The 26,106-nt window shown below is 43.4% G+C and overlaps 2 protein-coding genes across 5 annotated transcripts; one reads left to right on the top strand and one right to left on the bottom strand.

The window, feature by feature from the left end:
• Positions 1 to 584: 584 nt before the first annotated feature.
• LOC132866853 (zinc finger protein 501-like) lies at positions 585 to 6,690 on the bottom strand. Of its 2 annotated transcripts, none has more exons than XM_060899627.1 (4): positions 6,575 to 6,690; positions 5,989 to 6,208; positions 4,056 to 4,455; positions 585 to 1,914 (listed from the first exon to the last, which is right to left on the bottom strand). In XM_060899627.1, exons 2-4 carry the CDS (start codon positions 6,196 to 6,198, stop codon positions 962 to 964), a joined length of 1,563 nt encoding a protein of 520 aa, XP_060755610.1. In that variant the 5' UTR covers positions 6,199 to 6,208; positions 6,575 to 6,690; the 3' UTR covers positions 585 to 961. The 2 variants fall into 2 exon arrangements, with proteins under 2 accessions (XP_060755610.1, XP_060755609.1); XM_060899626.1 differs by having other exon boundaries at positions 4,056 to 4,458.
• A 5,651-nt stretch (positions 6,691 to 12,341) lies between these two features.
• On the top strand, positions 12,342 to 24,516 carry parn (poly(A)-specific ribonuclease (deadenylation nuclease)). 3 transcript variants are annotated; one of them, XM_060899332.1, is made up of 27 exons: positions 12,342 to 12,449; positions 12,916 to 13,079; positions 13,169 to 13,246; positions 13,461 to 13,540; positions 13,916 to 13,983; positions 14,082 to 14,163; positions 14,243 to 14,303; positions 14,421 to 14,586; positions 14,714 to 14,776; positions 16,150 to 16,188; positions 16,527 to 16,569; positions 16,774 to 16,854; positions 16,938 to 16,994; positions 17,090 to 17,167; positions 17,269 to 17,312; positions 17,612 to 17,654; positions 17,743 to 17,818; positions 21,602 to 21,712; positions 21,810 to 21,879; positions 21,974 to 22,029; positions 22,110 to 22,196; positions 22,749 to 22,823; positions 22,908 to 23,076; positions 23,163 to 23,266; positions 23,341 to 23,413; positions 23,544 to 23,635; positions 23,749 to 24,516. In XM_060899332.1, the coding sequence occupies exons 2-27, from the start codon at positions 13,061 to 13,063 to the stop codon at positions 23,796 to 23,798; spliced, it is 1,965 nt and encodes a 654-aa protein (XP_060755315.1). In that variant the 5' UTR covers positions 12,342 to 12,449; positions 12,916 to 13,060; the 3' UTR covers positions 23,799 to 24,516. The 3 variants fall into 3 exon arrangements, with proteins under 3 accessions (XP_060755315.1, XP_060755316.1, XP_060755317.1); XM_060899333.1 differs by having other exon boundaries at positions 12,919 to 13,079; XM_060899334.1 differs by lacking the exon at positions 12,342 to 12,449 and having other exon boundaries at positions 13,025 to 13,066.
• Positions 24,517 to 26,106: the final 1,590 nt, after the last annotated feature.

Here is a 26,106-nt window from a genome sequence, read left to right on the forward strand (position 1 = left end):
TCCAGTTCTTTGATTTTGTAGTCATGGAAACTAGATTTTTCATGTTTGACTCGCACCTTTTCAACCAACAGGGAATGGGTTCTTCAACTGGTTCCATTCAGGATTCTTTGAACCTTGGTGCCAGCTCGCAAACCAGTCTGTTATTTCACCAGTTTTGATCAGAGCCATTGTAATCAAGGTTACGTTGTGAACGGAGCGTGTTGCACAACAGGAGTAGACAGTAGTAGCAAGAAGGCAGAGCGCATTGATCACCTGCGAGCTTTTGTTCTATTATTGCAGATATTTGTTTTCATTCCATTTTTTATGTAGATATATCTTTTCCATTGCTGCTCTCAGCTTCCTCTCCAAACTAATGACACGCCCACTGATATCACGGTTCATGCTGGAAAACCAGCTATATTTTGGTTTCAGCTGGGAACCAACCTTTCAGGTTCTGAACCAATTTATTTTTGGTTGAAATGCTCGGAACAGGTCAAAAGTCAGTGTGTGAACCAGAACGGAACCCATTCCCTGTTGGTGGGAAAGGGGAACCCATTCCCTGTTGGTGGGAAAGTCCATTATAAGGAAACAAACACAAAATTCCATTTTGAGAACAAAATTTAATGGAAAACGGATGCATTTCCATTTTCAGAACAATGTTACAAAAAATAATTTTTCATTTTCCAATTTTCGTTCCAGAATAGGAAATAGGTTGAGAAGAAGGTACATGGACTATTTAAGCAGGTACTGTATTTGGGAAACTTACTGGCTACTCATCCAAAATAATAAATAAATAAAATAAAAAAAAACAACTTTCAAAAGTATATCATCTTGTGCTGCATGTGTATTTTTCCCCCCAATCTTGATACACATTATATAATCAATATCAATTGTTTAATTTGCTTCTTACAGATCTGTAATGGCTAAACTGCTGGCGTACTGTCTGGAAAAACGTCAACAAATCTGAGCAAAGCATCCGCTATCATCTCCGATTCACATTCTCCTGGGTGTGATTCTTCTGATGCGCCCTGAAGCTGCCCAGATAAGTGAAGCCCTGATCGCAGATGCTGCAGTGGTACGGTTTCTCTCCCGTGTGAATGCGCAGGTGTGTTCGGAGCACGTCGGGCCGAGCGAACGTTTTTGTGCAGTAGGAGCAGCTGTAAGGTCGGTCTTTGGTGTGAATACGTTCATGCTGCTTCAGACCATACTGACGCAAGAAGGTCTTGCCACACACCGAGCAACGAAAAGAGCTCTTGTGCGTCCCTCCTATATGTGTTCGCTTGTGAGCAGAAAAAGTTGCCGGATGAGAAAATCCTTTCCCGCAGTGTTCGCAGAGGAACGGCTTTTCCCCCAGATGGGCCTGTTCATGCCAGCGGAGGTTAATTTTCTGTTTAAACATCATCTCGCAGTGGGAGCACTGGTACGATTTCTCACTCGAGTGCACTTTCTGGTGCTGCTTCAGAACCGTGATGGTGATGAAGCCTTTCTCACAGATGGAGCACATGTATGGTTTCTCTTTAGTGTGCACACGTTCGTGGACTTTAACGTGCATTTTGTGATAGAAACGTTTTTCGCAGTAGGAACACTGAAACGGTCGGTGACCCGTGTGTATGCTCTGATGACTTTTAAGGTTCCCTTTTGTTGTAAACCGATTGCCACATTCATCGCAGCAGAAAGGTTTTTCTCCACGGTGTGTTTTTGCGTGCTCTTTGAGGGCAGAGAGTGTAAGAAATCCTTTTCCACAAAGGGGACACATGTGAGACCTTGGCACTTTTTCCTTGAGGTTAGTTTTGTGTTTGTCAATGTGTCTCTTCAGAAATGCTGCAGAACTTAAAGACTTTCCACAGATATTGCAAAGTATGCACATTTTCTTTCGAGTTTCTTTTTCCTTTGGTTTGACGCTGGAGAATTTGTCTTCTTCCTCACTGAAACCACCTGAAAGAAATGTATAAAAATAAATAGTGAGCAAGAGCCACCAGGTTTATCAAATCTGAAACCTGCGATTTTAAAAGTATTAATAAATAAAGATTCAAAGATCAACTACCCATCACCTTTCTGTCCCAGACTGAAGACACTGAGCTTGTAGGTTGTGAATTAAAGATCTCTGGGTCCCAAAGTAAAGACGCCATTACTATGTGCATAATGAGCATCCAAAGTGCGACCCTAGCTTACAGGCAAAAGGCCATAAACAGTCTAGACATACAGGTACAAGTCAAGATCAGAATATAAGAGTGGTCCAAGCCCAAGGTCTGCCACCTGGCACCCTAGAGACCTGAAGCATCAAGGTGTTATCATGACAGTGAACACCTAACTGAAAACCAAGAGACAGTTACTGCAACAGCACTGGAGATAATCAGAGTTTTACCAAATCCAAACATCAACTTCATATCTGGTAACAGGATTGTGTGGATGTACTGATAGAGACTTTTCTCTGATAATGCTTCAGTGAATCTGATGCCTGAAACAGGCAACTATGATGTGTGAGGCTGACCATAGAGCCACCTTTCCAAGGAACTACCCAGAAGCGCTTCCAACAGCGAGCTGGTTGGGTATCTTCTCAGGAGTCCAAGTTAGCCAAGGCAGAAGAACCATCACATGGGATATGGTTTAAACAGCCCATACTGGGGCCATTATTCAGTAAAGAAAGGCACAGACAGTGGTGGAAAGATGATGTACAGGACACTATCAAGTCATTGGAATGATGTCAAGCTGCCTATGAGGCAGCAATAATCAGAGACATTAGAGAGCTAGTGATGGTCAGGAGTTGATTGGTCCATATATGACAGTGTTGTAGTCGAGTCACTAAACCTCGAGTCCGAGTCCTGTCTAGAGTCCCCAGTGTTCAAGTCCGAGTCAAGTCCAAGTCATTTAAGAAAATTGAGTCAAATCTGAGAACAAGACTCCAACCGCACCATGTGACGGTGGCTGTTGCCGCCTTTATCTGAAAGCGTCTCTGCTACTGTGTCGGACTAACGTTACTGCTTGACTGCCTCATTTTAGTTAACAGGCTACAGATTAAAAAGCTTGTTCATTGCTCAGCAAGCCCCGCCCACCATCAACAGGGCAAATAACATGAGAAAGGGTTAACACTAGCTAGTTCATCGCTCAGCAAGTCCCGCCCACTATCAACAGAGCAATGAGCACAGCGTGTCACTTCCTTCTCTGGGTGGAGTCTCGCCAAATGACGATTGAAGTTCGAGGTTGTTCCCGTCGTCTCCTCGATAGTTCTTCTACATATGGAACACATAGCAGTGCATTTTTTCCCACTGCACGAGAAGTCTGTAGAAGCAAAGCGGACAATCCTAGCGGCGTCTCTCCAGGCATTTTAGCGCCGTTAATGTTAGTTTGTTCCTGAACATGACGTATGAACAGGTGAATGTGCTTCTCTTGCACAAAATTAATGTACTGTAGATATAAACATAAATATCTTATGCCAACTTATTATGGCATGTTACAAAAAAATAAAGAAAAAATCCGAGTCCTCGTCTCCAGTTTACAAGTATGAATGCAGTTCATGTACAAGTCCGAGTCATCGGTGCTCAAGTCCAAGTCACGAGTCCTTAAAATTAGGGCACGAGTCGGACTTGAGTACTACAAGCCTGATATATGGTACAACTGATCGGGAACGTGACTGTGCGTTTATACCCGAAATTACATCACCCAAGTGGCACCACAAGGTGTTCAAGACAGAGATTCCTGAATGGTGGGAGCTGAGAGATGGAAAGGCAATATCATTTACAAAATAAACAATATCTAGGACACTGTTTAACGCTCCACATTGTTCCTGAATGTCTCAACTTTTACCAAAACAAATTCCTTGTACGTGTAAATGTCCCTGGTGAAAAAGTGATCTCTCACTGTACAGTTTTCAGAAACTGGAAAACGCTGTGGGGAAAAAGTCTGATAGGAGATGCTATACTGTATTATACTGTGATAATTTCAATAAAGCTAAAAAACAGGAGAAACTTTTTTATTTTCTGTTCAGGTGGACATCTGGAACTTTTTAAAGTTTTCAATCAGTTCGACACAATATAATAAAAATAAAGTGAATAAAAGCATCAATGATCTCAACTTACTTGAAGGATAAAGGTCTTCATCAGTATCGCCACGCTGTTCAGGCTCCTCAGCATGAACACTCCCATCATGCAGGTCTTCCTCCTGTGTGGTGTCTCCATTCATCTCCACCATGGCCCTGCAGTCCACCAGTGTCACTGAACACCTCAGTGGAGTGTGTATCGTGTGCTGTTCTTCACCGTTAAATGTTTTTAGTGGAGTGTGTGGTGAGGAGTGGGACTCTGTGGGGTTTGGATCACTGTATAAATGGACAGAGGTGCTGAGTTCATCCTCCTCACACTTAAATTCACGCTTATGTGGATCAAAACCAGGCCATTCAGCTGTGTGCTCAGAGACTCGCACTTCTGAGGGGTTTAGATCAGCTTTACACACAGAGTACAACGCTGGTGTCGATCCCATCACCTGCTGAGAGAAAAAATAAATCACGGAAATTATTTGGGATTCAATGCTTTTTTTTTTTTAATCAATTATGTTTGTGACAGATGTTTCTGTATTCTCTCTAACAGCAGCTCGGACTGTAGCGCAAGTTTATATTAATACTCTTCTTCTGATACGGAATTGTTTCTAGAGCAACTCGTAAATATGTTGATCTTTTAGAATAAAAACAAATACGTAAACTAACCGAATGAGTAGCCGAATCTGTGGAAGGGCTTTAGAAAGTTGTAGTCCAACAGCTGTTTGATTTAACGGCCATTATGTTTTGATTTTATAATCGATGTAGGTATGTGGTCTAAATAGCCTATAGGGCTGATCTTCACAAGCACAATATCATGCAAGCTTATTCTATTGCCACATTATGTGCAAACACAATCATTGTTAATATGCTTAAAAGTTGAATGGAAAAGGTATTTCTTCAATCAAGTTCTTTATCGAGAAATGCATTAATGCAGGGGTTTTCAAAGTGTGGGAGAGTCAGCCCCCCCTCAAAGAGCAAATAAACAACAGCGCCCCCCCTTTACAATTTTTGTTGTTGCTATACTTAATGTTCCATTCGTATTTAAAAAAAAATGGTTGCTGTACACATTTATTTTTTCCTTTTACACATTTTAAACATCTGTGCTTTTTTAAAACATCTTTTTTTTACACATTTTAAACATCTGTGCTTTTTTTTTTTAAAAAACATCTTGTTTTACACATTTTAAACATCTCATAGCATCGTTAGCTAGCACCTCTTGGCAGACAACACACTGTGGCAGTGGAGCATCTTCAGATCCAGTCCATAAAAATCCAAACTTTAAATAATCGTGGTTATACTTCCTTCTTTTTTTGCTTGGCCCAGACTCTGTCTCCTCACTCACTGTAGCTTTAGGTACTAAAAATCCATCCATTTTGTCTCTGGCAAAGGCTAGCTGAAGTTTGCTAAATGTCTGCAATAGTAACTTATAATGGTTTATTTTTCCTCACGTTGCGCCCCCCTGAAGAACTCTGGCGCCCCCTAGGGGAGGCGTGCCCCACACTTTGAAAAGCCCTGCATTAATCTATTCAATGTCAATATCGCATGTGTGTATATGTGGGGGGTGTAACTGGAGTTAATGAACAATATATTAACTGTTCATAAATGTTAGCGATGATCAATCAAGAGAATCCTTTAAATATGCAACCCGAAAGCAACAGTCACACTACAGCTCGCAGTGAGTTTACAAATACTTGGCGATGAAAAATTTGTATCATCACCACCAATTGTGTGATGCACTGCGAATGTTCTCCGAGCTTCACAAGTTGGCTTTTTGGTGCCTCTCCACCTCGTGATGGGCAAAAATGTCACAAATTTGGTGGTGTTTTCATCGGGAAACTAAGTGGTAAATACTTGCAGATGGGTTTGGGAAAACTTCCCGAAGCTCAGGGAAGCATGGCCACTAAATGCCTCATTTTCTCTGATAACCATTGTGAGCTGCAGTGTGACTGTAACCTGTGCGTCGCATCATGACCACAAACCTGGTTGGAAAGATTCAGCGCTTGACTGAGCCTCTCCTCGAGGTGGCGGACCGTTTTCCTGAGCTCACACACTTCAGCGTGAAGGTCCGAGATGTCGGCCATGGACAGATCGGTCCCGACCGACACCGTGCAGGAAAACAGAGGATTACAGGGCAGGTGGAGCTGCAGGACAGCGTCTCCTCCTCCATCCACACACTCCTCCTCCATCATGCTCCTCTACCTTCAGCGACACAGCAAGAATTCATTACCAGCACACATTTACTGCACAAAAATCACACGTTTACGTCAACGGGAGGTAAAAATCTGGAACAGAGAGCTGAAATTATGAAAGCCACTCCTGCAGAAAATAGATTTTAAACTCACAAACGCTAGAACATCCTGCCCTGGGTCTATTCCATCTTTAATTACTGAACTATCCTGATGCAGAACTTCAATCTGAACTCAGGCTGAAATGCACCAGAAGAGTGGAGAGCACTTTACTTTCATTAATGTGGATTTGGCTCAGAGTTTTAAACGCATTACAGCAAAAACCTGCCGCTTTCGCTCCCAACCTCATGGCCATTTCACTAACACTTCTCTTTCTCACCGTAAACGATGCTCAGCTCTTTTCCGTGTGGAACACCTTTCTATTTTAATAAATTACAGCCTCATGAACTCTATTTACATCCCGCACACACACACAGCCAGCTCGGCCTGCTTTACTTCCGGGTCCGAGACGCAAAATGGCGCCACCTACAGGAAGAGTGAAGAAGTAACAAGACGAAACTGTGGTGCTTTCCTGTGCACCGCCGCTAGATGGTGCTGCAGACACGCTGAATGGGCGGATCTCACAATCAAATCAGAAAACTTCTCAAAGTAAAAAAGTCATCAGCAAATTGTCTGACAAATTTCTCCCTGTTTTGATGTGTGACTCCCAGCCAGATATCACATCAGCGGTTGTCGTGAACAGTTTTGCGCTCGGGTTTCCATCGGTGAAGAGTTTACAGCATCAACGAAACTGACTTCATGTTAAAACTGTTAATGTTATAGTCATGTTGTCTGTTGTTGCCCAAATGAGGATGGGTTCCCTTTTGAGTCTGGTTCCTCTCGAGGTTTCTTCCTCATGTCGTCTGAGGGAGTTTTTCCTTGCCACCGTCGCCACAGGCTTCATCATTGGGGATAGATTAGGGATAAAATTAGCTCATGTTTTAAGTCGTTCAAATTCTGTAAAGCTGCTTTGCGACAATGTTTATTGTTAAAAGCGCTTTACAAATAAACTTGACTTGATATCACATCAGGACTGGTATATGTTCAAAATACATACATATATATATATATATATATATATATATATATATATATATATATATATATATTATTTACCAGCTTAAGGTCGGTCCGTATCATGAAATACCGTGACTGAGGTCTTGAAAATACTGACCTTAAGTTGGTAAATAATATATTTATTTTTTATTTACCAAATTCTAACAGAAAATGAGAGCGCCCGAAAGGGAAACCATATTTAGAACAAACCTGATTCAGATAGCGCTGGATACTTCTCTGGAAAGACGTGAGCGAGGACGGCTCGTACACATCACCATTTTTCTTTGTTGCAGACACGAAAAAGTTGCACAGCAACATGTTTAGTTCTTTGCCAGGTATGTCTTCCACCTTTCGACCTTCATTTAGGTTTCGACAGAATTTCCCAAAGACATTGAGGTTGTAGGTCGTCTTTTTTGTTGTATTTTCTGCCCTTCACTCCTTAATAAGCTGCTGGATTTGCTCGGCGTTAGCAACAGTTACAGGTTTTTGGCTTTCTCCTGAAATGTTTTCTTTTATTTCGTCTTCATCAGGGTAGTAAAACTCGTTTTTGCTGTGAACACTGTTGTTATCGCGATCCATGCTGTAAAATTAATGCTATTATGAAAATAAATGTTGACAAAAAATTGCTACTATGTTTGTTGTTGTTGTGAACGAGCAAGTCGCCAAAGGTCTGTAACAGGGGTCCGTATCATAGGATTCCGGACCGCTCATGAGCCAATCAGAGTGCACAATTTGATGGAAACCGGACCATGAAAAAAATAAGATAGGTTTATTGCACCTGGCTCACCTTTACAGGTACTCGCCCCTGTACCATGTGTGATCCAGTGGCATCGCTCGGTCTTGTACTCCTCTCCCTCAGGGCACCACTCTCTACTGGCACCTGGGCAAGAGTTGAGTGGCTTCTACAGGTTATCAAATGGGAACCCCCCCTTCTTCAATGTTTCACCGATTTAAACCCATGACATCTCCAGGGGGCTCAACAGTAGAACCAGCATCCTGGTACTACCCCTGCTAACTGCCACTCTTCTCTGTGCTGTCGTTGGCCCATCTCCGGGTTGTTTCTGCCATCTCTCATTTCTCTTCAGCCTGATCCACCGGGATGCCGCCTCTGCCTGCTTGGTAATGCTGGTTACCAGCTGCTTCCTTGCCAGGCCTTCAATGCTGAGCAGTCCTCGGGCTCTCTAGAGCGAGTGGCCTGCGAAGCTCCTACAGCCAGTTTCCACTGGGAGGTTCCATACTTTCCATCCGTTCTATTGGCTCTCGAGGATGAGGGCCTGAGATTTCTTCCGTTTGCGCTCATGTACCTCATCCATTAATTCCAACTATCATCATTAACTTATTTAACATCCTCATAGAGCTGACAGGGTGTGTGTGTGTTGCTGTATGTAGTTTGTATGTGTTATTTTGTTGGTGTAATTTCCTTCATGTTGTTCTGTGACCGAGGGGAGGTTCTCACTGTGACCTGTCACAGGACTGAAGGCCCGTTTTCATCTGCAGTCGGTCAATACTACATTATAAACTCGACACTAGTGGTGGGTGAATCGATCTAAAATATCGATATATCGATACCAACGTTGGTATCGGTATTGATCGATATTTGCATGATGAGATCGATATGTACGTTTCAGTTTCTCTTCTCTACGTTCAATACACAACTCCCGTTACATCGAAGTGGTTGTGCACGTGCAAACACCGCTCCTCTCACTCACTTCGCTCATGCTCGCCCCGTCCCCCAAACCCCACCCCGTCCCTCAAACCCCGCCCCCCCGCTATACTGTGAGTGTTGCCGGCTGCAGTCACGTCACTCAGCAGCGCGCTGCTTGGCATTATAACATGGCAGAGAAAAAGAGGAGCGTCGTTTGGTCTTACTTTACAGTTTCAGACCAAAATACTGCAACCTGCGATGTTTGCAGAAAAGAAATCAGGTACTGCGGCAACACCACAAATTTGTACAAACATCTTAAAACCCACCCACATGAGAACTCCGAGCTCCAAAGCAAACGGAGGGCGGAGGAGGGGAATCCCCCAACCACAGGCAGACCCCCAGGACCCAGACAGAAGTCACTGGTAGATGCCTTGCAGCATGGCCAACAATATCCAGGTAGCTGATTTATAGAAGTGAAAGTAAGATTTAGTCATCTTCAGCATTAGTTAATGTTATTTTTCAAAGTGTAATTGGTCATCATAGTTGTAATTTTAGCAGACTGATTAAATACAGACTATTCAGACAGTCATATAATATATTCAGCCAGTTGAAATAAATCTAAATGAATTTGGCTGAATATAATAACCCTTTTGTGGTAACTGTCAAAGGAACATCAGTGTTCCTATATTTAAGCTGCATGCAGATAGGTTATAGATTTAATTATTTTGTTATTTCTCTGAGGTGATTCCCCAAGAGCTACAGTTATAACAAGGAGCCTTGCTGAAATGGTTGTAAAGGACCTACAACCTCTATCTGTGGTAGAAGATGAGGGTTTTAGAAGTTTTGTAAAGACACTTGATCCTCACTACAAGATTCCAAGTAGGAAAGATTTAACGGGGGGGGGGGGGGGGGGGAATACCAGCACTGTATGAAGAGTGTCACTCAAAAGTGGAAAAATCTCTGGATGTTGCAAACAGTGCTGTATTCACAACAGATATGTGGACATCAAGAGCCACAGAGGCTTATTTAACTGTCTCATGCCATATCATTGATGAGAACTGGCAAATGCAAGCATATGTCCTAGAAACCAGTAGTTTTTCAGGAAAACACAGTGCTGACAACATTTACCTCGAATTAAAAAGAATCAGTGATGAATGGGGCATAACTGCCAAGGTTCAGGCTGTAATCACAGATAATGCTGCCAATATGGTTGCTGCTGTGCGCAAAGCAGGTTGGGCACATTATCCATGTTTTGCACACACCTTAAATTTAGTAGTAAAAGACTCCGTTAAGGCTCTCCCTAATCTTCTTGACATCCAGCAGAGGTGCAGCGCTATTATAGCTTTCTTTCACCACAGCACAAACGCAACAGAGAAGCTCAAATAAATCCAGAAACAACTGGGAGTTTCCAGAACACAAACTGATACAATCAGTTGAAACAAGGCAGAACCCTGTGTTCTACATGTTTGAGAGACTACTTGAGCAAAAGGAAGCTGTTACTACAGTACTTTGTCTTCTTGGAAAGAGCTCACTGTGCTTGAGTGAGGAAGACTGGTCCATGGTTAGTCTCTCCATTGATGCCCCCAGACCATTTGAAGAAGTAACAAGAGGGATATCAACTGAAAAACATGTTTCAGTTTCAAAAGTGATTCCCCTGGTTACACAACTTCTGAGATCAACTGCATCTCATGAGTGCCATGGTAGTGAGCTAGCTAGCTGCTGAGCTGTCAGCACAATGCCAGCACCGTTTCAGAGGTATTGAAACCTTTTATGGTCTTGCTGTCAGCACCTACCTGGACACAAGATTTAAAAACTTTGGGTTCTGTGACATGGCAAATGTTGAAGCTGTGAAAAAACGACTCACCACTGAAATGCAATCAGTGAACCAGACCTCAGCCCCTTCAGCGTCAGCTCCTGAACCAAGCACAAGCTCTGCCACCAGCTCTGCCTCAGCTCCTGCAACTACCTCAAGCTCCCCTGCAGGGGCTTCTCCATCCCCACCTGCAGCAAAAGGTGGGATATGGACAGAGTTTGACTCTCAAATCCTTACATTCCAGCAGCATCGCACAACTGCCACTGATGCCATGATTGAAATGCGCCGGTACTCAGAAGAGAAGCCAATTCCACGGGATGGAGACCCACTTCTTTGGTGGAAAGCGAATGAGCTAACATTCCCCTCTCTGAGCAAGCTTGTCAAGAAACACCTGGGAGTAATTGCAACATCTGTACCTGCAGAAAGGATTTTCTCTAAGGCAGGACAGTTAGTAAGTCAGAAAAGAAGTGCAATAAAGGGGAAAAATGTAAACATGTTATTGTTTCTGAACAAAAACCTATAAATCTGTAGTTCTCAACATGGGGACAGGGCCCAAAAGGGGACAGCAGGGGATAATTCCTTGGACACAGGAGGGCTTTGAGGGCAAAAAGCTAAAGGTCGTAAATGAGAGCCAACAGTAGATTGTGTGTAATGAAAGGGATTTTTTGTTATATTGTTGTTGTTTATGAACAAAAACTGAACAAAACTCAACTGAAAAAGTAAAATTTAAATTTGTTGATAAAATTGCAAATATTGCAATATTGCATTGAGTTAGTTAATAAAAAGTATTTTTCATTTGCCTACAATCTTTGTCCTGTGTTTTATTATGATCATAATCATGATAACTAATTAAAGGAAAAATCACAAGATCATTCAATGATCATGAAAATTCACATTTTAATTTACATTCAGGGCGGCACGGTGGTGTAGTGGTTAGCGCTGTCGCCTCACAGCAAGAAGGTCCTGGGTTCGAGCCCCGTGGCCGGCGAGGGTCTTTCTGTGTGGAGTTTGCATGTTCTCCCCGTGTCCGCGTGGGTTTCCTCCGGGTGCTCCGGTTTCCCCCACAGTCCAAAGACAAGCAGGTTAGGTTAACTGGTGACTCTAAATTGAGCGTAGGTGTGAATGTGAGTGTGAATGGTTGTCTGTGTCTATGTGTCAGCCCTGTGATGACCTGGCGACTTGTCCAGGGTGAACCCCGCCTTTCGCCCGTAGTCAGCTGGGATAGGATCCAGCTCGCCTGCGACCCTGTAGAACAGGATAAAGCGGCTACAGATAATGAGATGAGATGAATTTACATTCAAATTTGCATATTGATGATGCTTTCACTTCATGGTAAACTATGACGCATTGCTCTCTCAAACACAAAAGAAGATAAGCTGCTTTTCTAAGTACAAAAAGTATCAGTATCGGCAATTATGGCCCAGTATTTACTTGGTATCGGATCGATACCAAATTTTGCAGTATCGCCTACCCCTCCTCGACACCACGCAGAGACACTCCGGCTCTCATTGTTATGCCATTTAAACACTGTGTAATAGCGCCCCCTACAGTACCGGAGTGGTGACGTCACACTGTCGCCGGAAGTGAACTCATTTCAGTCATGAGCAGATGGGGATTACTGATAGTTTTTATTTGTTTTGATGTCGTTAATGCACACAGTGCAGAGTGTAAAGCTCATCTTTTTTATTACGAGTTTATGTGGTAAGTTGTAACGCCATTATTGTTTGTGTATTGCATAGAAAAACATTTACTCCCCTATTAAACCTGTTATTAATGGTAGCATGCTGTTCTGGCTGGTTATCTGTTCTGTTCCTCTTGCAGTTCTGTGATATTTGAGATTCCTGACCCTTGAAAAAGAAAATATACATACAGAATAAAAATGACTAGGAATAAATTCTAATAAGCAAACATAAAGTGAAAAAGTATAAAAAATTCAAACAAACTCGACTAAAGAGAGAGAGAGAATATAAAAATAAAATTGTAATAAGACCTCAAACTATAAAATAAAAAGTCTTAATCAATAAAAGATAATAATAATAATAATAATTTGAACAATTAGAGAGACTGAAAGAGTACAGGATGAAAATAAATAACAAAACAAACAGAATTCAAACAAAGCAAGTCGAGTAAAAGCGAAATGAAATTAAAATAAAATACATTTTGAAAGCAGAAAGAGTTTGAGCAGAGCAGAGACTCCGGGCTGCGTTTCTCCGCCGAGCCTGCAGAGGCCGGAAGTGCAGCGGTGTGAGCCGGAAGTGACGGAGGGGAGCGGTTAAAGCGGCAGAGAGCGGTTGTGTTCTCACACTGCAGTGATGGAGGTAACACGGCAAAGTAAGCCCGCTCTCTCTCTCTCTCTCTCTCTCTCTGCAGTTTATCCTTCAGCTGCTCCAGTCTCTAACCCCCCCCCCTCCCCCCCGCAGGTTTTAAAGGGGCCCTCCGCGAGGTCCGCGGCGCGGTGCAGGAGGCCGACTTCCTGGCCATCGATGGAGAGTTTTCAGGTTTGTTCTTGTTGTGTGTTCAACTGCAATCAGAGAAATGCTCAGCATTTGTAACTGAAAGCTTCTGAACCTGGCTCCTGTGAGTTTGGGGCCCTCAGGCTGTTCTGAGTTCAGACCAGTGGTTCTAACCTTCAGCTTTAAAGTCAAGGGGCTGGTTACCATGGTAACCTTTTTTTTTTTGGAATTAAAATGGGTTTGTGGTTTGTGTGTCGAGGTCTAAGCGACGGGCCGGCGGTGAGCATGCTGACCAACGGGATGGACACGCCGGAGGAGCGTTACAGTAAACTCAGGAAGGTGGGCTGGAGGGTTCTGATCCCACACACTCCGGCACGGGGTGGATAAGATTCAGGGGGAAATTCTACATTAAATTCTCTTCACCGTGCCTTTTAGCCCTCAGCACTGGGGAGCGCTGGACGCTGATTGGTCACGAGGTGTTGATTGATTTTCTGTAACTGTAGCCGTGACAGTAATGCAGCTGCACGTCACAGGTTTATTAATGCACTTGTTATAATGTTCTGGTTTCTATAGTAACGGTTTGTACACAAACAGTGGATTTAATGTAAAGCGGCTGTGGTGTTGATCTCAGGGTGGTAACGGTAACTGCCTGGGATTGGAGCGGTGATATGAGAACTGGGATGATCTTTGTCGTGTGTGTGTTTTTTCCTTTAGCACTCGATGGACTTCCTGCTCTTTCAGTTCGGCCTCTGTGCCTTCAGATATGACCAATCGCAGTCCAAGTGAGTTATCCTGGCCACGCCCCCACAGTTACAACCACTGACTGTAAAGTTTAATGTGTATACATGTTACAGTGATGTGTGTTCGCTCTTTTTTACAGGTACTTCACGAAAGCTTTTAACTTTTACATTTTCCCCAAACCGTTCAGCAGAGCATCACCAGATATCAAATTCATCTGTCAGGTAGTGTGTGTGTGTGTGTGTGTGTGTGTGTTTAGTTATTGATCTGATGGTCAAATTAACTTCCCCCTCCCCCCCCCAGAGCTCCAGTATTGACTTCCTGGCCAGTCAGGGGTTCGACTTCAACAAGGTGTTCCGTAACGGTGGGTCATCCAGCTTTACACCACACACTGAAAACGTTGTTCGTGTTGTAGCCCTGTACAGACTCCTCTCGCTAATGACGATGACTGACCCGTCACTCGTGTGTGTCATTGCTGTAGGGATTCCATACCTGAACCAGGGGGAGGAGTCTCAGTTGAGGGAGCAGTATGAGGAGAGGCGGAGCCAGAACAATGGGGTGGGGACTCCCTCCTATGTCTCGCCCACTTCTGGGAAGGGACCAATGAACATTCCTGAGGAGCACAAGGACTTCATCAACAGAGTGGTGTGAGTGTCTGTCTGACTGATGCACACGTGGCTCCACCCCTAAGCAACATTACTTCCTGTTGGATCTCATTTTGTGGTGTTGTGTGTGTGTGTGTGTGTGTGTGTGTGTGTGTGTGTGTACTAACAGAGAGAAAGTGGAAGCGCTTCTGAACAACTCTGAGAAGACGGTGGACTTGGAGCCGTGCTCTGGGTGAGTCTAACTTCCTATTCAGTGTGTGTCTCCTCAGTCCTTCATCTCTGTGTGTGTGTGTGTGTGTGTGTGTGCACGCACACACTGGTCCTCATACATTTTACTGTTTTGATCTCAGGTGAGTTTGTTTGGGCTGCAACTCCTAGACAGAGCAGGAAGGGTTCCATCAGGAAACGTTACCCGCTACTGCTTCGGCCAAAGTGTCAGTTTGTGTGATGATTCAGTGGATTATTGTGTAACACGGTCTCAATAAATGATGAGTTTGGGCCACACCAATTCGATTAGTTGGTTCTCAGAATCGCCGCTTGAATAAAATGCAAAATGGGGGAAAAAAAATCAAAATCGACTGCAGGTTGAGGTCACGTGATGTCGAAAACTGATCAGATCACCCCTTTCACTTGTGGAAGAAGCATGGCTGTGGAGGGGAATCCTGCAAAGCCTGTTTGTGATTGTTCGGATATTCAACGAACAGAAGCGTAAAATCTTTTGACAGGTGTGTTGAAATTCAAAAGGGGGAAAACTTTGCACAGTTGTACTCAAGATGCCGTGAGCTTGTTACCCTGCGATGTGCCAACTTGGACAACGACTCCGCGGAGGTGGGTTTGATTTATATATTTCACTGATTGATGTGAGGGGCAAACAAAAATCATTCGAAGTATTTATCCATCAGTAGTAGCTACTCCTGGTCAAATCTTTTTTTCTGTGTATTGTAGATGTTCACTTGACTGTAATTCAGTCGTTTATTTCGCCTCTCTGTTTACTGGTTTGCCTGATAAGACGTGCAGCCAGAGCCCTTAATGCATACGGGTGGAAATAAGATAAGCTATTAAAAGAGCCATATGAAATGTGTAACAGTAATGTATTGTCTGTTTTGTTTCTCTATTATGAAAGCCCTCTATTTCCACCGCTAATTTTACCATCAGAGCATTTTTTTTTTTTTTTTTTTTTAAATTTCGCACGCTCGCTTCATATTTTTCCTGAAAAAATCCGAGAACCAGCTAATTTAAATTGGTGTGGCCATACTCGATGAACGTTTCGTAACGCAGCTCGCGCCCTGCAGTGTTGATCAGCGAGTAGTGAATAAATTCTCCTGTCCGTAGATAAACTTTCTTCTCCACCCAGTAGCTCTGATAAACACAACACACTTCAGTTTTCTCATCATAAATATTAGCTTTTAATAGCTCTGTTTTCAAATCCTCACCTTTCAGTTGACATCGACATCAAATCCAGACAGAGTTGAATCACTGAGCGATGAATCTGAATCCTCTGTTGCACTGCTCCAGCTTGGACTGGTGTTTAGTTTCACTTTCCCTTTATCATTATACATCCATTCAATCTCTCTCTCTCTCTCTCTCTCTCTCTCTCTCTCTCAGGTTTCAGAGGAAGCTTATCTATCAGACCCTCAACTGGAAGTGAGTGACTCACATTATGGGTTTAGATGTTGTACAACTGTGTGTTTTTGTTTATTTAATACAATCTAGATGCCGGGAAACTAATCAATGACTTCACACAGTTCAGTTCATACAAAAGTGCATGTAGACTCGGTCTCTGAACTTTAAACGACTTTTTGTTTTTTTTAATGACTGGGTTTTAGTTGTCAAGTTTTTAATTATTAACTTTTTTTTTTTATGGGTTTGAAAAGTATTCCCCCGTATCTCGTTCTCAAGGCTCTTTAATTGGTTATTGATTTGGTTGGTTTTAATACAGTAGATTTTAAGCGGTGTTTGTGAAATGAATTCCTGTCTTGCAGGTTTCCCAAAGGACTTCATATTGAAACCGTGGAGAATGAGAAGGTGAGGATGTTTATTACCCATAATGCACCTCTGCTTGTGTTTTGTTGTTGGACTCCACCACGCGTTAGATGCGACTCTGAGACGGCGGATGTGATGTTTGTGTTGTGGATGAATAAAATGGGAGGGGCTGCAGAGAATGAATAACCGACTGGTTTGTCAGACGGGGAGTCTCTGAACACGTCCTGAGGGTGAGTTGTGTTGCAGAAGGAACGTTTCATCCAGATCAGTCAGGTGGATGAAGAGGAGAGGAAGAGGATCGAGCAGCAGAAATATGAACGAGAGCAGGTGATCTCCGACCTCATGACCCTGTTATTCATCTGCCTTTGACTTATGTTAACGTGTGTGTGTGTGTGTGTGTGTGCACGTAGGAGGAACTGAACGATGCAGTCGGCTTCTCCAGAGTTATCCATGCCATTTCTAAATCTGTGAGTTTCATTTTTGTCGTTACTGAGACGGATCACATGATGAATTTAAAAACGCCCCTGAAGCAGGTGTGATTTAATCCCTCCCCCTTTCCCAGGGTAAACTGGTGGTTGGTCACAACATGCTGCTGGACGTCATGCACACCATCCACCAGTTCTACTGCCCCTTACCTGAGGTAACTGACCCTGTGGGTGGGGTGTGTAGGGTACTCGGTTGAGTCGGGGGGGCAACGTTTCTGGTCAGCAGTTGTATTTATTACTGTGTGTGTGTTTGCAGGAGTTGGATGACTTCAAAGAGGTCGCGATGTGTGTGTTTCCTCGGTAAGTATCTCTGTAGTCTTGCTGACTTCAGTGTGACAACCTGATATTCATAAAGGATCCTCTAACTCTCACCCTGTGGCCCAAAAATGGCGCACTACTAGTTAGCGATTCGAGCGCCTTGCGGTTCCTCAGACCTGAACTGGCTCCCTGCAGGTCAACTCCCCAGACCTAAATCACTCTCTACCGCCAGCAGCTAGTGCTCTATCGTTATCGTGACTTGAAGTAGTGCTGTAAATGCAAACTGATGCACCACAGGGACAAACCTGCCTCAGTAACCCACACTCTGCTCTCTGCTTCAGACTGCTGGACACGAAGCTGATGGCGTCGATGCAGCCTTTCAAGGTGGGATGATGATGATGATGATAAATGGAGTTCTTTACTCAGTGGTGTATGAATCTTGTGTTTTTAATTTTGTGTGTGTGGGTGACAGGAGCGGATTACGAACACGTCTCTGGCAGAGCTGGAGAAGCAGCTAAAGGAGAAACCTTTCAAAGCCCCCAGAGTCGGTCAGTAACACACACACACACACACACAGAGCCTTGTCAAAGATTCTGGCTTTGGGATGGGGCCTGGTATGAGGTTCAGGGTTGGGGGTTCATTAATGAATCTTCTCCTTCCAGGATCCGTGAAGTCTGTCTGAGGATTATGGTTCGGGGTTTTGTGGAAAACTTTGTGCTTTTTTTTTTTTTTTTTTTTTTTTTTTTTTTGGGTTGTTAATACAGTTGCTGTCAAGTTTGCACACAGTGTCATGGCAATATTTGGGCTTTCAGTAATTTCTCTGAACGGTTTGTTTTCTGTGGTGAAATGATCGTACAGTATATTTCTTTAATAGAAGAAACCCATGATTTTGGTGCGCAGAAGTTTTAATTTCCTTTGGGTTTTCTGAAATCAACAGTCAAAATTGTACATACAGGGTCTAAAATAAATATACCACACCCTCCAGGATTTCATGATATTGCGATTTGCAACTTGAACGCAAATTCAGGGCGGTGTTGGATATAATTGCAATCACCGCAACTTTCCCGCAAATTTGACCAATCGTTGGCGTCATCTTGAGGCGACATCAACAAACTACCTTCTGCCTTACTTCCAGTGTTGCCAGATTGGGCGGTTTCAAGTGCATTTTGGCGGGTTTTGAACATATTTTGGGCTGGAAAATGTCAGCACTGTCTGGCAACACTGCTTACTTCCGTGTATACGTTCAAGAGAAGCAGCATGTGTGAGTCAGTGTTTTTATGTAGGCTTAAATTCCGTTACTGAAAGTGTGTTATGTTTACAGTGAAGGACTGTGTGCACTTTATTTTTTACTTAATACAAGAAATTAATGGATGCCAACATTTTTGCCAAAATGGTATTTTATTTTCCATTGTTTCGGCAGCTTCAGCATCATACTGTGAGATTCTGTTCAAATTGCTTTTTTTCTTCTATGAAGCCTGAGCCATTTATTTTATTAGTTTATAATTATTGTTTAATTTAGTCTTCAGGAGGGACTGCCTGCACACAGTACTAGTATTAATAGTTTTTTTTCTTACATGAAAGCTGAGGCATTTATATTATATTTTAAGGTAACTTCATGTTGTGCTGTGAGGTTCTCTGCACTTTAACTTTTGAACCAACAGGTGCATTTGGATAAGTAAAGCCTATTTTTCTGCATTTTTGTAGTCCTGGTAATCTTTTATATTGGTAAAGTTGTTTATAGGACCATTTCTCAGTGTCTTTGTTTTTTTTAATCAATAGTTTTTCAGTAATAACTTAATATTTAACATATCACTCAATTTTAATCACAAAAAGAGAAAATCGCAACAATTTCTCACAACTTTCACTTCCTCCCGCAATTTAATCACAACAAAAACCTAAAAAACACTGCAACTTTCATCGCAATTTTTTGGAAAACCCCCTGCAACATCAGACATTTTAGCCCGCAACAATCACAAAAAAGGCCCGCGGAATCCTGGGGGGACTGAGATACATGCACTCAGATTATTAATTCAGAGGTGCTGAAACTTTTAAAATGTCTCTTAAGTTCCTGTTAGTGATTTGGCTACAGGTGGGAGCTTCTTTGTGCCTTCATAAAAAGGGTTTGTTTACAGCACTCATTGGATTGACCAATACAGTAAAATGGGGAAAGTCCAAGCAGCTCAGTGCAGATCTGAGGAGGATCGCAGATGTACACAACTCCGGAATCTCTCTTCAAGCCATTTCTAAAGAACTGCAGATCCTGAGATCAGTTCAGACAATTGCATCCAAGTTATTGTGAGGTGTAGTCACTTTGCCAAGCCACTTTGCTTCAAGAAAAATGGTCAGGAACAACCTGGGAACCACCATGGCACAGCCCTGCCATGAACTGGATCACTGTCTACAGTTCAGATCACCATGGACTAAAAAGCTGCTATTCAAGAAATAACCCCCTGCTCCAAAATTTGACACCTTCAAGCTTAAAGCATATATGCAGAGCCATGGCCTCACTTTCGTTTATAAATGCTTTGAGACCCCAAGAATGACAGAGGAATAGTTTTTAAGCGTTAACAATAAATTTAATCTAGTAACTTTTACAATTAAAGTAATTTTATATAGGTAGCCGTCTGAGTGAATGACCTTGAGATCCGTAACATCACAGCAGGAAGTCTATCGGTCTCATCGCCGTTTCTGCTATACTAAAACACAGAGCTGACTGCAACTCCGATCCTCCATTTTGAGCCAATTTATCACCATGCCGTGTAGATGTGTTGCTGGCCGGTGCAGCAACATGACAGAAGGTGGATTTACGTTGCATTCATGGCCCAAGAATGTTCAAACTGCAAAGATTTGGACACGTTTTGCGAGAAGTTCATGGGCACATTGGGCGCCTACGAAGTGGTCTCTCCTCTGCTCTGCACATTTTACTGAAGACTCGTATGAGACCTCTGCTCTGTTGAGCGTGTTGAAAGAGGGTGCAGTCCCAACAGTTTAAATAAAACTACAAGAAAAGGAAAGTATTTTATTTTATTTTTTAAAGGAAAGTGAGTTCAGTTGCACCAGTTCTCCTGGAGTGTGGGTTGAGGGTTGTTGCTAAAACCTGGGACGGAACATATCGCTCAGGCAGTGACCTCCCCGCAATTGTTACTAAAACCAGTGATGTCCCGTCCCAGGTGTTAGTAATTGCCTGAGCCAGCAGTAATGGCGGAGTACTCAGTATGGAGAATGAGTGCGTGAATGGAGCAGCTGTCTGATTTTTCTGCTGTATATCGCTGCCATCTCGCCCTTGCGTGGAAGAAGTGAATGAACAGAGAACTGAAGGAACAACTGAAAGTCAAGATTGTTTGTTTCAAAAACAGTCGGCCACAAGATCGGCCTTCAAGAAGCGAGAACGTAGACGGGTAAGCTCCGACACTCATTTGGCTACATCACAACACGCGTTGTTTCCCTGCATTTAGATTAATCCATGTAACCTGTATTGTGTGTTTAAGTTAGCGGTATAAGATTATTTAATTTGCTTCAGAATGTGATTCTCAGTTCATGTGATTATTTAATGAGCCTTTTGCGTTTTATCGCATGCATGTACATGTATGTTGCATAAGTTATAGCACCCATCCTGTTTTAATGAGTCAACCCACAATCAGTGAAGTCAAATCCGTCTCAGTTGAGAGAGTCGGTAACGGGATTTCTTACTTTCACCATAAATGTTTTATATGACTTTGGTCTATAGCTGTAAAAGGCCTCGGCCTTAAAACCGGTTCCCGCTGTGATGTCACGCACTCAGGGCTGGCTGGCTCAGCGGGGCAGCGCCAATCACAACTTTGCAGGTGATTGTGTGGGGTTTTTTTTTTAAACTTTTATTTTAGATTCCTGTTCATGCAGCATACAAGAGTCAAGGATGGAGATACTATTGACTCATTTATTTTTAAAAAAAAAGTTCTGCATATCCCCTTGAAAGTTTGAAGTTGAGCACAGGGACAAAGAAAAAGCCTTGTGGAGGAAAGCTGTACGGTCAGATGAAACAAAGATTGAGTTGTTTGGCCACAATGACCACCACGTACAGAGGAACACTGTACCAGCTGGTGGTGGTGGTAGGATCATCATGCTTTGGGGTGGTTTTGCTGCCAGTGGAACTGGTTCATTGCACAAAGTGGATGGAATAATGAAGGAGGAGGACGACCTCAGAATTCTTCAGCATAAACCTCAAATGACTGGAAACTTGAACTTGACTGGGAGTCACAATGGAGGGGTTAAATTAAAGCGGTGTATTCTGCCACAGAAAAGGAGCAGTTCAGAGAAACCACTGAAAGCCCAAATATTTTGTGTGTGCGTAGAATGTTCTGAGGGATTTCAGAGTTATGACACTGCATCTGAGCAACTGCACGAAGCTGGTTATGATGCTTACATCACTGGACTCTGCTTCATCTCCATGGCCAACTACCTAGGTAAGGTGTGTGTGTGTGTGTGTGTGCGCGCGCGCTTGCGCATGTGTAAGATGCATTATGAATTCTGGTGTTATACAGCGTGTTTTTCTGTTCCTAGGTTCGTTCCTCACCCCTCCGAGAGCTCACATCTCTGCTCATTCTGAACTCCTTGAGCCTTTTTACAACAAGTAAGAGTGTGTGTGTGTGTGTGTGTGGTTCGTGTGTGCTCTCTCTAAAGCGTTACAAACTGAGGTTATAAGTGATGTAAATTGTGTGTTGCAGGTTGTTCCTTATGCGGGTGGTTGATATTCCTTATCTGAACATTAGCGGACCAGACTGTAAGTCAGAAAGCGTGCGTGCGTGCGTGTGTGCGTGCGTGTGTGTGTGTAAGAGATGTTAATGTTTGGTTGTGTTTCAGTGCAGCCGAAGCGGGACAACGTTCTTTACGTCACCTTTCCAAAAGAATGGAAAACTAGTGACTTGTACCAGCTGTTCAGCGCCTTCGGTAATGAACACACACACTTCATCTGTAACAACCTGTCCGTCCATCCATCCATCCCTCTTCCTGTCCTGTCTGTCCATCTATCTTTCATCCATTTACAAATCTGTTATCCAGCCATCGATTCCTCTCTCTCACCCCTTCAGTCTGCCCGGTTACTGAGCCGCCTCTCTCCATCTCCTCAATTTATTCACTTATTCCTCTGACCTACCCTTCATCATCCACCCAGTTGCCTCCTCACCCCTGCATCCTTTCATCCAATTATCAACCCACTTTCCCCTTTGTTCATCCATCTTCCTATCCAACCATCAACCCACATGACCCTCCTTCCACCTGGTGACTACCCACCACTCCATCCACCCCACGCATTTCTCCAAATAATAGAGGTTTGTTTTAAATTACAAGCACAGGAACTGTTGGGTCTGAAACGGCACATGTGCAGACTTGTGGAAGTGAATGACTGCTGTGGCCCCCCGACTCTGACCTCCTGAAGACCTGCAGCTCTGTACTGTGCTGCTGTAATGGTATTAACGATGTTCTCTCTGCTGTAACGTTCAGGAAACATCCAGGTGTCTTGGGTGGACGATACATCAGCGTTCGTGTCTCTCAGCCAGCTGGAGCAGGTGCAGATTGGTACGTTCATCACAGCGTCTCTATAGTTTTAATTTATCGGGGGGGGGGGAGGGATGATTGATTTTTAAAATGTTTGTCCTCTAGCGGTGAACACGAGTCAGTACGCAGAGAGTTACCGAATCCAGACGTACGCAGAGTACATGCAGTCTAAACAGAAAAGCACACACATGCACCGGAAGTGGGGGGAAGGTGGGTGGGCGGAGCCTCCCTACCGTGCTGTTGCCATGACATCAACTTCTGCGGGACATGACAGGTGAGTTAATGGTAATGTAGAGTATCACATTACAGGTTATATTGTGTGATTTGTGTGTAATATTGTGTGTGTGTGTGTGTGTGTAGGTGTATCTTGAGTGGGAAAAGGAGCATCAGCCCCACTCGGGCCAATCAGACCCCTGAGAGCAACTGGAGCACCTTTGGCATCAAAAAGAGGATTAGGAAAGATGGTACTGTGCTGTTTTATTGACTTGTTGTGTGTCTGTTGAAGGTGTTTAACACTTTGCTGCGGGTTTGTTTTCAGGTGCTGCGAGTGCTGACTCTTCCTTCTCCGACACTGTCGACTCAAAAAAGATGGATGATTGGCTCAGAACAGTGTAGGTGTCGCACTGCCAGTCTCTTCCCCAGTCACTAGCATTAATAATAATTACAACAACGGATAGAAATCACATTTATTATTATTATTTATTATTATTATTAACACCTATGAGATTTAATTGTGTTTAGGCCTGAAGGGGGCGGAGCTTCTACAAGCCCAGAAAAGGAAGGAGGGGAGATGGCAGAACCATGGCCTCAGTCTTCAGCCAATCAGAATCAGGGTATGCAATAAGGGAATTTAAACTGGCTCCACGTGATCCAATTTAATTCTTAAACTGGAATGATCATTGAGAGTTATTTAAAAAAAAAAAAAGTAAACCTCTGTCCTAATCAGGGTCTCAGGCCACGTCATCTGGTCTGTTTGACGTCCCTCAAGTTTGGTAGCGACGACCAATCGGAGGTCTTCATCTGAACACTGGGCTGACTGATCAGCCAATCTGGGGCCTCTACTTGAGCAAACGCGGCTCCCCAGCAGCCAGTTGGAAGAGACTTAAACTCCTACTGTTTCTTTGGATTGACTGTTGGGAGGGACCACTTGCTCAACAGCCAATAAGCAGAGAGCTTCCGAGACCACTCTCATACAAGAGCCAATCAGAAGCCTCCATCTAAGAATGCAGCCAATCAGCAGAGAGGCTGCTGGATCATGCAGTCAAACATGTGACCTGAAGCCATAAACATTCGTGTGGTATCGCACACACATGCACACGTGGTTTTACACTGTAATGGCGTGTGTGTGTGTGTGTGTGTGTGTGTGTGTGTGAGAGAGCGCTGTAGCTGATCCTAGAATGGGTGTCGAACATTTAAAAATGTGGTAATCAAATATTTTTAAACACTGTATGTATGGTTTTGTTTGATGTATTTTTTAAGAGTGTGTTTCTAGTGTAAATCAACCCTGTCCCCACTTTTTTTAAGTGAACACGCCCTTTTTGAGCAGCTCTATTTATTTTGTGTGTGTGTGTGCGTGTCAGTCAATGTCATCTCTCGTCTCACGGCTGGGGGGGAGTCCAAAATAATATTTTGTCAGAAGAATGCCTGTAACTTGTTTTTCTTTTGTATGATGTCCTCTTTCTGAGAGGAGAAAAGAATTAAAGACTGTTTCTTAGAGGTGTTTTTATTTGTTATTGTTCTTTTACTAAAAGGGTGGAGCTTCTGTGAGGGGAAAATGTCACTGTTCAATGGCTTCCATTGTGTGCAAGTTCCACAATCAACTTATCAACACGAGGTGTGTTTTGTGTGTGTGTGTGTGTGTGTGTGTGTGTGTGAGAGAGAGAGGATAAATTAGTGAGCACAAGGTTAGCTTAGTGCGTAAGATAACATGAGCTTTATGCTGTTCCTCTTTGGGCTAGGCTTGCTCATTGGGGAGAGATTAGGGATAAAATTGGCTCATGTTTTAAGTCGTTCAAATTCTGTAAAGCTGCTTTGCGACAATGTTGATTGCTAAGCGCTATATAAATAAACTTGACTTAATGGTTGCATGCCAGTCAGTGTTTATATAACACATTTACTTTCTGCACTTTTTACTTGAACTTTATAAACATAACCTGCTAATGCAGGAATGAAAAGGCACCCCTTCTGCTTTTTCAGAGCCTCCAATTACTCTGGGGGGGTCAGGAGGGGCGTGTTCAATCTGAAAACAGATGTGCAGGGTTTTGTTCTGGTTTCTGGCCTAATATTTCTGGGAGATGGGGTAAAACGTACAGTAGGCGTTGAGGTACTATTTGGTGGGCGTGTCAGAGGTGTTACCCAATCAGTAGTGAGCGTGTGTATAAACCCTGCCTTATTAAAGAGGCTGTGTGCACAGTGGCTCCTCCTCCTGTCCTCTCTGAATGTGTCCACTGGAGCTTGGTGTGCACGACAACTGAAGAGGTTTGTAGTAAGTATTAAATAGTAAAGTTTTTAATATAATTGTTTTTCCCAGCACCTGTCTTTGAAAAGAATGCCAAAAATAGTCTTTTCAGCTGCCAGAGCTGCAACGCTTGCATAAACACACCAGGGGCTTCGATCCAGCACTGTTTCTGTTTAAACAAAGGTTTTGCTGTTTTGTCAGGGCTGAACGTTGCCCACATCTTCCCCTTTATCCCACGGTCTCAGTTTGCCAGATCCTTCAGGTGGGCCCAGGCTCCCCAGTGTGTCCACTGGCCCCGCCCCATGAAGCAACCAAACAGCGCATTGGGATGAGTGATTTCTCCTTTAAATGTTCACTGCTGTGTTTGTATCTTCTCAGAAGCAGCCTGTACTAATTCGTACAAAGTGTGTGTGGAAATAGACCAAATAAAAAGGCCCATAAAAATTACACAAGTTAGGCTCCAGCTTGCCTGCGACCCTGTAGAACAGGATAAAGCGGCTACAGATGATGAGATTTTAAAATGGAGCACTGTGTAAAGTCCCTGCAACACTGCTGTGGTGTAGAAATTAAAAGCTGCTGTACATGTCTGTGAGCTGTAGGTGGCGCTAGTGAACTCTGCGGAATGAGACTTTGGGTAATGACAGTGACACGCCCCCTCATACTCACTGAGCTTATACACTCTTCAGAGTGAAGTCATCTGGCCGCCGTCTTACCCGTCCCGTCCCGTCCTGTCCCATCCCATCCCAGAGCAGTTATTCAGGCGACTGGAAGCTACACTGAACTGGACAAGTTATTTCTGTAGCTTGAGAGAAAAAAATGGCTGCACGTGCAGCAGTGAACTGTACA

The sequence above is a fragment of the Neoarius graeffei genome, chromosome 18 (assembly GCF_027579695.1).
Source record: "Neoarius graeffei isolate fNeoGra1 chromosome 18, fNeoGra1.pri, whole genome shotgun sequence".
Classification (NCBI taxonomy): Eukaryota; Metazoa; Chordata; class Actinopteri; order Siluriformes; family Ariidae; genus Neoarius; species Neoarius graeffei.